Here is a 13,704-nt window from a genome sequence, read left to right on the forward strand (position 1 = left end):
AATAGACGACACAGGTGATATGGGCAAAATTTGCAAGTTTTTCCACACGGAGAGTAGTGGCTGCATGGCACAAGCTGTCAGATGAGGTGATATCAGATTTTAGCTACAGTAATTGTTCAAACATGTCTATGGGATGTTGTGTGCAGCCAATAGACTGGAACACATCAGCTCACGTGGAATCACAAAGGAGGAGGGGTGATGGGGGCTATCTGTGCTATATGATTCTATAGAGCTGGATCAGTAATATGACTGGCCCTTTTTAAGAGAACAAGAAATTGTGTATTTTCAAGTAAAGTCAAAATCTAGCAGAGATTAATGGTTAAGTTGCATAAATGGTTGAACAAATACCTTTTAACAAAGGGACCAATTTCTAAATGGTACTTACTCACACCTTCTTCACCGTAGCCCAAGTGAGGAGGGATGATAATGGTTCTCCGCTCTCCAACACACACACCAAGCAATCCTTCTTCCATTCCAGCAATCACCTGGCCCATCCCTATGTAGGTGTCATACGTATGGTTCCGAGAATAGCTGGAAAAGAATCAGATCATGTGCGGCAGCCAGGTCTTGGAGGTAGACAACTGAAACACATCTGTACCCCATTCCCCCGAAAATGTTCACACTTGCATTCACTTTGGATCACATGTATACCCAGATCTTCCAAATCACATCTGAACAGTTAAATCACAGTCCCCTAGTTCTAGACTCCCCCACCAATGGAAACAACTTACCTACCTCTATCTTATCTATGCCCTTCATAATTTTATGTTTCTATAAGATCCCCCTCTCAATCTTCTAAATTCCAATGAGTACAGTCCTAGACAACTCAATCTCTCCTCATAGGCTAACCCCCTCATCTCTGGAATCAACCAAGATAACCTCCTTTGCACCGCTCAGTACATCCTTCCTCAAGTACGGTGACGAGAACTACACACAGCACTCCAGATGTAGCCTCACCTTTTCCTTGCATAGTTGCAGCATAATCTCCCTAAACTCAATCCCTCTAACAATGGAGGCCAACATTCCATTTATCATCTTTATAACTTGCTGCATCTGCAAATTATCTTTTGCAATTTATGCACAAGTACTCCCACAACCTTCTGTACGGCAACGTGCTGCAATCCTTTTCCATTTAAATAATACTCTGATCTTCCATTTTTTCCTTCCAAAGTTGATAACCTCACATTTACCAACATTGTACTCCATCTGCCAAACCCTTGCCCACTCACTTAACCTATCTATATCTCTCTGCAGACTCTCCATTATTCTCTGCACAACTTACTTTTCCACTCAATTTAGTGTCATCAACAAACTTAGATACATTGCACCCTGTCCCCCTTCCAGATCATTTATGTATATCGTGAAAAGTTGTGGACACTACATGACTCCTGCGGCACCCAGCTCACCACTGATTGCCAATCACAAAATCTCCTCTGTATCCAAATTCTCTGCTTTCTATTTGTAACCAATCCTCTATACATAATAATACATCACCCCCAACTCTATGCATCCTTATCTTCTGTAATAGTCTTTTATGTGGCACCTTACTGAACATCTTCTGGAAATTGAGGTAAACAACGTCCATCTTCTCCCTTCTATTTACTGCGTTAGTTATATCCTCAAAGAACTCCAGCAAATTTGTCAATCAAGACCTCCCATGCTGAATTCATGCTGTTGTTCCCTGATGGATCCATTTTGCTCCAGATGCCTCACTATTTCTTCTTTAATGATAGCGTCAAGTATTTTCCCAACTACAAATGTTAAACTAACTAGCCAACAATTACATCCCTCCATGGTTCAAAATTTGCAACACCAAGTCTGGTAACCTATAACCTGTCACCACTAGTCCACTCCTGGCCAAACTGGCACATTTCTGGGTTGACTGTGAGGCCAAAGTCAGCCAGGCGGGAGTAAAGTTTACGTAGGTGGGTAGCGTGTTCCTGGTGGTTCCTGCTGGCGATGAGGATGTTGTCCAGATAGATGAAAACAAAGTCCAGATCTCTGCCCACTGCGTCCATGAGGAGCTGAAAGGTCTACGCTGTGGTTTTAAGTCCAAAAGGTATGTGCAGGAACTCAGAGTCTGAAAGGCGTGATGATGGCTGTCTTCCCAATGTTGTCTGGGTGGATGGGGATTTGGTGGTAGCCTTCTACTGAGTCGATTTTGGAGAAAACGGTCACATTGTGTAGGTTGGCTGTGAAATCCTGTATATGGGGAACTGGATAGCAGTCTGGGTAGTTGAATCGTTGAAGTGCCGGTAGTCCCTGCAAGTTCACCAGCCCCCTGTGGCCTTGGGTACCATGTGCAGAGGGGAAGCCCATGGCTGTCAGACCTGCAGATGATCCCCAGCTCCTCCATACGTTTGAACTCCTCTTTGGCCAGCTGCAGCTTGTCTGGGGAAAGGCATCTGGCCTTCGCGTGGAGGGGGGCCTTGTGTCAAGATGTAGAGCTGCACACCATGTCTTGGCATCATGGACGTGATCTGGGGCCTGAGGATGGAGGGAAATTCAGTCAAAATGCCACTGTACTTGTCAGTGGGGGTGGTGACTATGGCCATTTGCTGGTTCCGCGCGCTGATGGCAGCAAGCTGTATCGCCTGGGAAGTCTGAGCGTCCACCAGGCATTTAGCTTTAAGGTCAATGAGTAGGCTGTGAGCTTGGAGGAAGTCTGCGCTGAGGAGTGGCTTCACTACCGTGGCCAGTGTGAAATCCTAGCAGAAGGTCTCGTCGCCAAGGCGTATCAGCACTCGCTGCGTGTCGAAGCTCTTTATGGCAGTGTTGTTGGCCGCCCGCAGGGTTGGTCCACATGGTCGTGTTTGGGACTCTAGTGGCATTGATGGAATGATGCTGAGCTCTGCCCCTGTATTGACAAGGAACCAGTGGCCCGTGGTCTTGTCTGTTACATGTAGTAGGCTGTTTGTATGGCCAGCCACTGGAGCCATTAGTGCCGGCTGGCCTGGCCGTTTCCTGGAAACGCACAGACTACTTGCATTTACGGGCTTCTGCTCCCCAGCACTGGTGGTAGGAACATCACCGTGCCTCTGCTCCCTCTGCTGGCTTACGAGGGCGTGGCTGATCCCTGCTTGTTTGGGTTTTGGGGTGCTGCTCTGTCTGGGGGAATGTCAGCTGATGCATGGCAGATTCGTTCTCCCTTTTGAGAGACCAGATGTCCACCTTCACTGTGACCCTGAAATCTGCTTCCGCTAGCAGCAGCTGGAAGTCATCGGGCATCTGTTCTAAGAACATCTGTTCAAACATGAGGCAGGGCTTGTGGCTCTCTGCCAGTGTGAGCATTTCATTCATGAGGGCAGATGGCATCCTGTCCCCTAGGCTGTCCAGGTCCAGCCTGGCTGCTCTCTGGCGTCTGGAGAGCCCATAGGTGCTGATGAGCACTGCCTTCAACACAAGAGTATTTACTTTCCTTCGGTGGATTCTGTATGAGATCGTTCACTCTGGCTGTGGTTTCTTGGTCCAGGGAGCTAACGACATGGTTGCACTTGGTGGAGTCTGAGGTAATCTGTTTTATCTGGAACTGTGCATCTGCCTGTCCAAACCAAGTGCATGGGTGAAGCATCCAGAAAGTCGGGAGTTTGAGGGCAATTGCACTGACTGCTGCAGTGTCCATACACTGTCCAGAGGCGTCTCGACCCGTTGGGGTCACCAATGTAGCGGCAGCTAAATGGAGTTGGGAAAAATGAGACCAGTAGTAGGTGGGCTCGTTTGCACTCCAGTTGTTTATTGAAACTTCCTGCACTGTGCCTTATAAGGCTATGGTTAAGTCCCACCCTCACGCCGGAAACAACATCATGACTTTACTATTTCATGAGAGAAGGTACTCAGAAAGCTGAATGGTCTAAGGGTAGATAAGTCTCCTGGACCAGATGAATTGCATCCTTGGGTTCTGAAAGAAGTAGCTATAGAGATTGTGGAGGCATTGATAACAATCTTTCAGGAATCAGTAGATTCTGGCATGGTCCAGAAGACTGGAAAATCACAAATGTCACCCCACTATTCAAGAAGGGAGAGAAGCAAGAGGAAGGAAATTATAGAGCAGTTAGGCTGATGTCAGTGGTTGGAAAGTTGGTGGAATTGATCATCAAGGATGAAGTAATGGAGTTCTTGGAAGCACATGACAAGATAGGCCAAAGTTAGCATGATTTCCTTAAGAAAATATCTTGCTTAACCAAAATCAAGAGTGGCGGGGGGGGGGGGGGGGAGAGAAGAGAAATGCAGTAGTAATTGGGGATAGTATAGTTAGGGGATAAAGTGTCCTGAAGGCTATATTACCTCTCTGGTGCCTGGGTTTGGGAGGTCTTATCTGATCATCAGAGGAATTTGCAGTGGGAGGGGAAAGATCCAGTTGTTGTTATCCATGTGGGACCCAATGACGTAGGTAGAACCAGGATTAAGGTCAGCTAAGGGAGTTTGAGGAGCTAGGGACCAAACTAAAAAGCAGAACCAAAAAGATGGTAATCTCTGGATTACTATCTGAGCCATATGCAAATTGGCACAGGGTCCAGAAGATTAGAGTGTTAAATGTGTGCCTCAAGGATTGGTGTTGGAGAAGTATGTACTAATTCATGGGAAAATGGAACCAGTATTGGGGAAGGAAGGAACTGTTCAAAGGGGACGAGCTCCATCTGAATCATGATGGGACCTGGATCCTGGCGAATTGCATAACTACGACGGGACAGGACATGAAACTAAATAGTAGGGGGGTGAGTTCAACAGATTGGAGAGAGATGGATAAAGTAAAAAAGAATGTGGATAAAGTAAAAGCAAAAGTTAAAAAAGAGAAAAGTAAGAGTAGAGGAGTAAAAGTCAGGTGCAAAAGAGACTAAGATTGCCAGATTTTTAAAGTACAAAGATATAAGGCCACTTTGTTTGAATACCCATAGTATTTAAAACAAGGTCAGTGAATTTGTGGCACAAATCAGTACAAAGAGGCATGATTTAGTGGCCATTATAGAAATGTGATTGCAGAACGGAGAGGATTGGGAATTAAATATCCAAGGATATCAGGTAATATAGAAGGAAAGGCAGGAAGGGAAGGGAGGTGGGGTAGAGCTCTTAGTTAAGATGAGATCAAGACAATAATGAGAGATAATGTAAGATCTAGGGAGCAAAATGTTGAATACAGCAGGATAGAGATAAAGGGAAAAATATCACTGGTGGGAATTGTGTATAGGCCACCCAATAATAATATTACAGTGGCACAGGCAATATACTAAGAAATATCAGAGGCATGTAGGGATGTAACAGCAGTTATCATGGGGGACTTTAATATGCACATAGACTGGGTGAATCAGGTTAACCGGCAACCTTGAGGAGGACTTTATAGAATGCATATGTGATGGCTTTCTTGAACAAGCATGTTGCTAAACCTACAAGAGAACATGCTATCTTGGATCTGGTCCAGTGCAATGAGACAAGTAAAATTAGTGATCTTGTAATTAGGTATCCACATGGAAAGATTGATCAGTTTGATTGAATTTCTCAGACAAATTGAGGGAACAATAGTTCAGTCTAAAACCAGTGTATTATGCCTAAACAAGGGAATCTACAAGGGGATGAGGAAGGAGTTGGCCAGGGTAGACTGGGAACACAGGCAATATGGCGGGACGATTGAGGAACAGTGGAAGACTTTCAAAGTGATTTTTCACGGTGTTCAACAAAAGTATATTCCAGTTAAAAGCAAGGACAGAAAAGATGGGGTCAGCCAGCCGAAGGAAATAAAGGAAGGCATCAAACTAAAAGCTCATGTGCACAAAGTTGCCAAAGCAGTGGGAAACTATAGAAGATTTGGAAAGAGCAAGAAAGCACAAAGCAAGCAATAAAGAGAGGGGAAGTAAACTGAGAAAAATGTTAGCACAAAATATAAAAAAGACAGTAAAAATTTTTTATAATTACTGGTATATAAAACGGAAAAGGGTGGCTAAAGTGAAAGTTGGTTCCTTGGAGGATGAGAAGGGGGAATTGATAATGGATGATGAGGAATGGCTAGGCTTTGAATAACTATTTTGTGTCAGTCTTCATGGAGGAGGATACGTCTACAATGCCAAAGACAGATGTTATGGATCTAATGAGAGGTAAGGACCTGGATGTAATAGCTATCACTAAAGAGCCTCTGATCGGCAGCAGCCATTGAGGAGTTGCAGGCTCTAGGGGAGCAGAGGACTGGCACAGGGCATCAGAAAACTGGCAGACTACCTCCCCCACCCGCCTGAGAAGGAGAAGCACAGGAGACAACCCACAGGACGGTGACCATGGAGGTGGACCAGTTAAGGGCTTCGAGGCTGAAAGACCATGCATGAGGCGGGCTGCTGGCAACTCAAGACTAGGAACCCATGGAGGCTGTGGGCTGCTGGAGACTGGCTCGAAACTGGCTGAAGAGGTCCCAGGTATTGGAACCGGGATGCAAGGGGGTGCCGAAGGTTCAGATCTGGAGCTTGGGTTGCAATCTTCTGAACTGGACTCTGTGTGGCTGCGGAGGCTGTGGGAACGCTGGAAGTGAATCCATGGACACACAGTCACTCTGAGGGGACTCTCTTTTGCTTCTTTTTCTCTGACTTTGAGGCACTTCAGGCAATTTCTGCCGATGGCGAATCTGTCTGCCTTATAGAAGGCAAAAGCAATTTCATGTAATATGATAATGTTTTATTACAATGACAATAAATTGAATCTTGAGATAGTACTGAGAAAACTTGAGGGTCTAAAAATAGATAAGTCCCTTGGTCCTGATGGAATGCTTCACAGGATACTGAAAGAAATGGCATAAGTTAAGGTTGAAGATTTGGTGATAATTTACTTAAATTCTCTGGACTATGGGCACGTCCAGGCACATTGGAAGATGGTGAATGTTATGCCACTATTTAATTAAAAATGTAGGCAAATGGCAGGGAGCTATAAGCCAGTTAGTTTAACATCTGTGGTTGGCAAAAAGAAGAAATAGCAAGACATCTGGAGTGAAATGGATCCATCAGGCAGTCACAGTGTGGATTCAGCAAAGGCAGGTCCTGATTGACAAACATACTGGAATTCTTTTAGGATATAACAAGCATGGAAGATAGAGGGGAGCAGATGGACATTGTTTATTTGGATTTCTAGAAGGCATTTGACAAGGTGCCACATAGAAGACTTGCATAAGATAAGGATGCATAGAGTTGGGGTAATGTACTAACATGGATAAAGAATTGGTTCACCAATAGAAAGCAAACAGTTGGGATACAGGGGTCAGAATCAGAATCAAGATTTATTGTCATGAACAGGTCATGAAATTCAGTGTTTTGTAGCAGCATCATAGAGCAAACATACATATTATAACCATCTTATGATGTCATTATTTAAAATAAAATAAAAATAATAATAATAACAGTGCATGAAAAGTAAGGCAGTGTCTTTGGTTCATTCATTATTCAGGAATCCGATGGCAGAAGGGAAGAAGTTGTCCTTGTGCCACTGAGTGCTCGTCTTTAGGCTCCTGTAACTTTTTCCTGATGGTAGCAGAGTGAAGAGGGCATGGCCTGGGTGGTGGGGGTCTTTGAGGATAGAGGATGCTTTTTTAAGACAATGTCTCATGTAGATGTCCTTGATAGAGTGAAGTCTGGTGCCTGTGATGTTGCAGGCTGAGTTCACAACACTCTGGAGTTTATTCTTGTCCTGAGTGTTGGCGCTTCCATACCAGGCAGTGATGCAACCAGCCAGAATGCTCTCCACAGTACACCAGTAGAAGTTTACGAGAGTTTTTGGTGACACCTCACAAAGTAGAGCTGCAAGTGAGCCTTCTTTGTGATTGCATCAACATGGAGGCTCCAAGACAAATCTTCAGAGATGTTGACACTCAAGAATTTGAAGTTCTTGACCCTCTCCACTACTATGCCCTCGATAAGGGCTGGGTCATGTTCCCCTGACTTTCTCCTGAAGTCCACAATCATCTCCTTGTTTTGGGGATCAACAAGCTGATCTATCTTCCTCCTGTACATTTCCTCATTGCCGTTTGTGATTCTGCTGACAACTGTGGTGTCATTGGCAGACTTGTAAATGGCATTGGAATTATGCCTGGCCACACAGTCATGGGTGTATAACGTGCAGAGCAGTGAGCTAAGCATGCATCCTTGGTGCATCTGTGTTGATGATCAGTGAGGAGGAGACGTTGTTTCCAATTGGTACTGACTGTGGTCTTCCAATGAGAAAATCAAGGATCCTGTTGCAGAGGATGGAACAAAGGCTTCGAGTTTGCAGGTTCTTGACCAGCACTGAGGGAATAATGGTATTGAAGGCTGAGCTATAGTCGATGAGAACAGCCGTATGTATGAATTGTTGTTTTCGAGGTGATCCAGAGCTGAGTGGAAAGCCAATGATACTGCATCTGCTGTGGAGCGATTGTGATGATAGGTGAGCTGCAGTGGGTTCAGATCTTTACGTGTTAATTCTGGCCATGATTAGGTTCTCAAAGCATTTCATCACAGTAGAAGTTAGTGCTACTGGGTGGCAGTCGTTGAGGCAGCCCAGGCTACTTTTCTTGGGTACCGGTATGACTGATGCCCTTTTAGAGCAGGTGGGAACCTCTGGATGCCAAATGAGAGGTTCAAAATGTCCGTGAGCACTCCAGCGTTAGTTGGCACATAACTTCAGTACCCTGCCAGGTATGCCATCAGGGCCTGACGCCTTGCAAGGGTTCATGCTCTTGAATAATGTTCTGATGTTGCCCTCACAGATAGATATCGCAGAGTCCTCAGCTTTTTCATGGATTCTAGTGGGCATTGTTTGGTTCTTCTTATCAAAGCAGGCATAAAAGGTGTTCAGCTCGTCGGGTAGTAAAGCATCACAGCCATCTATAGTGTTCACCTCGCTTTGTAGGCCATAATGGCCTGCACTCCCTGCCATAGCTGGCGTGTTTCTGTCTCTGTCTCTAGCTTCCTCCGGAATTGCCACTTTGCTTCGGAAATGGTCTTCCACAGGTCGTACCTGGACCTCTTGTAATGGTATCGACCCCCTGCCTTAAACACCCTTGTTCTCACCCTCAGCAGGTTGCAGGCTCTCTGATTCATCCAGGGCTTCTGGTTGGGGAACATCTGGTATTTGCACGTGCGCACACTCTTATCCATGCAGGTCGATGAAGTCGATGACACCTGTTGCATATTCATTCAAGTCTATGGATGACTTCTTACATATGTTCCAGTCCACCAATTGAAAGCAGTCCTGCAGATGCTCCTCTGCCTCCCTCGACCACACCTTTGCCATCTTCACCATTGGTGCTGCTTGTACGCCGGGGGTAGAAGTACAGCCAGGTGATCAGACTTGCCGAAGTGCAGTCGTGATATGGCTCAGAAGGCGTTTTTCATAGTGGTGTAGCAGTGGTCGAGTGTGTTGGTTTCCCTGATCTCGCATGTGACGTTTTAGTGGTAATTTATCAGAGACTTCTTCAGGTTGGCCTGATTAAAGTCCTCCACAATGATCGAGAAGGCATTAGGATGTGTTGTCTCATGATCACAGTGCTCAGTCCCTCCAATGCCAGCCTGATGTTAGAATCTGATTGCCTTTGCAAAGATAATGAAACAACTTTGAAAGGAATTTTAAAAGGCAGGTTCAAATGGAGAGTCCACGCTCAGAGGCTGATAAGATATTTCAAAAATTGGCTTTGGAACCCTACAAGTAATTCTGGTTTTGCATATGGGGGAGGGAGGGAGGGAGGGAGGAAGAGAGAAGAGAGAGGGAGAGAGAGAGGGAGAGATAGAGAGAGAGAGAGAGAGAAGAGAGAGAGAGAGAGAGTGTTCTGCAGTGGCTTTTAAGGCTGTAACATGACAAGCTGGCAGGCTTATTGAAAATCCCATTTTGAAGACAGATTTTGAGTTCTGAGTTCAGCCTGTTGAAAACCCTTGTAGTTCTTACAAAAGGAAATGGCTGGCTAGAGTGTTTCTCCTGAAATAAGGGAAACAAGAGGAACTCTGTGGTGACCTGGTAGAAGAGGTTATTATTTGGAAAACCCATGATGAGGCAAGTTTCTTCGGAAAGACACTGAAGTGGCTGATCAGAGGGAATCAGTTCGTGTGTGTCCAATGAGCAACAAATCTCCCTCTGAAACCAACGACAACTTTCCTGAGTGGTAACCATTTACCTTTAAGCACCAAAGACTGGTGAAAATTCATAAATGTTAAATTCTGTGCAGATTATAAGAATTGCCTGATACCAGTGAACTTGGAGGTGTGAGAAGTGAGAATGGACTGTGAATCAAAGAACTTTCCTGAACTTATACTCATTACATATATGTGCACTTAGAATGAGAAGGGGGTTACATTAGGTTAAGTTAATAGTAATAAGTTAAAGTTTGATCTTGTTTTTATGTTTAATGAAAATTAAAAGCAACTTTTGTTTAAGTAACCATTTGTCTTGGTGAATTTCTATTGCTGCTGGGTTTTGGGGTCCTCTGGGCTCGTAACACTGGTGTTCGATTAGTGCAATGGAGAGTGTAGCCCTTGGGCTGCAGCACCTTGTCCAGAATGTCTACATTTAGCCATGTTTCCATAAAGCAGAGCATACAGCACTCCCTGATGTCTCTCCGATGTTGAAGTCTGGCTTGAGTTCATCAAGTTTGTTCTCCGAGGACTGTACATTGGCCAGGAGGATGGTAGGAAGCGGAAGCCTCAGGTCTTGGCATCTCAGCTTGACCTGTCGCCCAACCCCCCACTCCCGCGTCCATGTGGTCAGGCCTTCTTTAACTGGCTCATGGATCTGCTGCTGGAGTTTTTGTTGTACCTGCTTGGGCTATTTAAAGGTAGAGTTGTTGTTGTACCTGCTTGAGCTGTTTAAAACTCCAGAGATGTAAAATGCATGAGGTGTTTAAAGGTCCCTAGGCCTGGTGGAGATTGCCGATTCTACAGGTTCTGCCAATTCCAGCGGTCTTATCTCCACGCTGTCAGATAAGTTTGATTTTACGTTTCTCGTTTTTTGCTTGATTTTTAGGAGTTCTGAACAGAAATATTTGATGATTCCCATCAGAGCTGCTTGCAAAGAGTCGCTACTGTAAGATGCCACTTTTTTTCTGGTTGGCGATCAGTACTGAGCAGGGTGCCACAGGGGTCAGTGCTGGGCCCGCAATTGTTCAAGATATACTGTACATTAACAATCTGGAAGAGGGAACGGAGTGTAGTATATCTAAGGTTGTTGATGACACAAAATTGAGTGGAAAAGCACATTGTGCTGAGGTCACAGAGAGTCTGCAGAGAGATATAGATAGGTTAAGTGAGTGGGCAAAGGTATGGCAGATGTTGGTAAATGTGTGGCTATCCACTCTGGATAGAAAAATGGAAAATCAGTATACTATTTAAATGGCAAGTGATTGCACCACGCTACTGTGTGGGACAGGAGGGCTTGTCCATGAATTGCAAATGGTTGGTTTACAGATGCAGCAGGCGATCAAGAAGGCAAATGGAATATTGGTCTTCATTGCCAGAGGGATTAAATTTAGGAACAGGGAGGTAATGCTGCAACTGCACAAGGAAATGGTGAGGCCGTATCCTGAGTACTGTGTACGGTTCTGGTCTCCTTTCCTAAGGAGGGGTGTACTGGTTTTGGAGGCAGTGTAGAGGAAGTTCACCAAGTTGATTCCAGAGATGAGAGGGTTAGCATACGAGGAGAGATTGAGTTGTCCAGGACTGCACTTGCTAGAATTTAGAAGAATGAGAGGGGATCTTACAAAAACATATTAAATTATGAAAGGCATAGATAATTCTCCTACTATGTAAAAATCCATCCAAATTTACCTTAAACATATTTACTAAGGTCGCCTCCACTACTTTAATGGGGACAACTGACCTCTCTCTCAAACCTGAACAAATTCTATCATATTATGATCACTGCCTCCTGAGGGTTCCCTTATCTTCAGCTCCTATCCACATTACCCAGTACATGCTCTGTTCTCACTGCTACCATCAGGAAAGAGGTATAAGTGCCACAAGACTTGCACCACCAGGTTCAGGAACAGCTGCCACCCCTCCACCATCAGACTCCATAACAACAAACTCAATCAGAGACTCATTTAAGAAGTCTTACTTTTGCACTTTATTGATTTTTTATTATTCTTTCTGCATTTCACAGTTATTTTGTTTAAATTTTGTTATTTGTTTACAGTTCTTTATTTGTTTCCATGTGTATATTGTGTTTTTTTTTGCACCATCAATAAGTGGTAATTCTACTTCGCCTCCAGGAAAGAGAATCTCAGGGTTGTATGTGAAGTCATGTACATACTCTGACAAAAATCTGAAATCTAATCTAATCTAAATCTGCCGGCTTCCATTTTTCACTCTTGACAATTAAATTAGAAAGCTCAGCAATACTTGGTCAAAGTAACTAGGAAAAAGAACATAGGAAGTCTTGCTCTAATTTATCATAATTAGTATTAGAAATATGTACAAATATGCTATCTATAGTATGTCTATAGATAGCTGTTTATAATTGTCAACAAACCTTAGGATATATGTTTCAGCAATTTTTTATAAATTTGTACATTTTTTAATGAAAACATTGCTGCAGAAAAAATTTAATGTCAAAATTTAATGAAGTGTCACACGATGCAGTTAGAACCGTTGAACATTCTAACAGGCCCCTTTGGCACTTCTAGTATGTGCCGAACAAGTTTTTTTGCCTAGTCCCATTGACCTGCACTCAGTCTATAGCCCTCCACACTTCTCCCATTCATATACCTGTCTAAATTCTCCACCACTTCAGCTGGCAGCTTGTTCCACACACCCACCACTCTCTGTTCCCCTAAACTTTTCCCCTTTCACTCTTAACCAATGTCCTCTGGTTTGAATCTCACCTACCCTCAGTGGAAGAAGCCTATCTACATTTACTCTTCTCTCCCCCTCATAATTTTAAATCCCTCTATCTAATCTCCCCTCATTCTTCTATGCTCCAGGGAATAAAGTCCTAACCAGTTTAACCTTCCCTCTAACTCAGTTGCTGAGTCCAGGCAACATCCTAGTAAATCTTCTCTGCACTTTTTCTAAATTATTGATATCTTTCCTGTAGTTAGGTAACCAAAACTGCATACAATACTCCAAATTTAGCCTCACTGTCTTATACAACTTTACCATAACATTCCAACATCAATACTCAATATTTTGAGTTATGAAGGCCAAAATGCCAAAAGCTCTCTTTACTGCCCTATCCACCTGTGACACCACTTTCAGGGAATTATGTCTCTGTATTCCCAGAGTTCTACCAAACTCCTCAGTGCTCTACTGTTTACCGTGTATGTCCTTTCTTGGTTTGTCCTTCCAAAATGCAACACCTCACACTTGTCTGCATTAGATTCCATCTGCCAGACCTATTTCAGCTGGTCCAGATCCCTCTGCAAGCTTTGAAAACCTTCTTTGCTGTCCACAACGTGTCCAAGCTTAGTGTCATCTGCAAACTTGATAATGCAATTTACCACATTATCAACCAGATCATTGAGACAGATGATAAATAACAATGGTCCCAGCACCAATCCCAAGGCACATTATTAGTTACAGGCCTCCAGTCTGAGAAGCAATCATCCATCACTACTCTGACTTCTCCCGTCTAGCCATTGTTGAAACCAGTTCACCTCACCATGAATACCCAGCATCTGATCCTTCCTGACAAACCTCCTATGTGGGACCTTGTCAAAGGCCTTACTAAAGTCCATGTAGATAACATCCTCAGCCTTTCCTTCATCAACTTTCT

At 44.1% G+C, this 13,704-nt stretch overlaps 1 protein-coding gene across 2 annotated transcripts in view; it reads right to left on the reverse strand.

The window, feature by feature from the left end:
* The window catches only part of LOC138755300 (peptidyl-prolyl cis-trans isomerase FKBP9-like), a 51,226-nt gene that overhangs the window by 21,340 nt on the left and 16,182 nt on the right, over positions 1-13,704 (reverse strand). Inside the window, exon 6 of one of the 2 annotated variants that reach the window (XM_069921055.1) lies at positions 386-531. The exons of the other annotated variant lie outside the window; for it this stretch is intronic. Coding sequence (XP_069777156.1) covers positions 386-531 — 146 coding nt within the window. The remainder of the gene's footprint in view (positions 1-385; positions 532-13,704) is intronic. 2 annotated transcript variants of the gene reach the window in all.

This window comes from Narcine bancroftii, chromosome 2, assembly GCF_036971445.1.
Source record: "Narcine bancroftii isolate sNarBan1 chromosome 2, sNarBan1.hap1, whole genome shotgun sequence".
Classification (NCBI taxonomy): Eukaryota; Metazoa; Chordata; class Chondrichthyes; order Torpediniformes; family Narcinidae; genus Narcine; species Narcine bancroftii.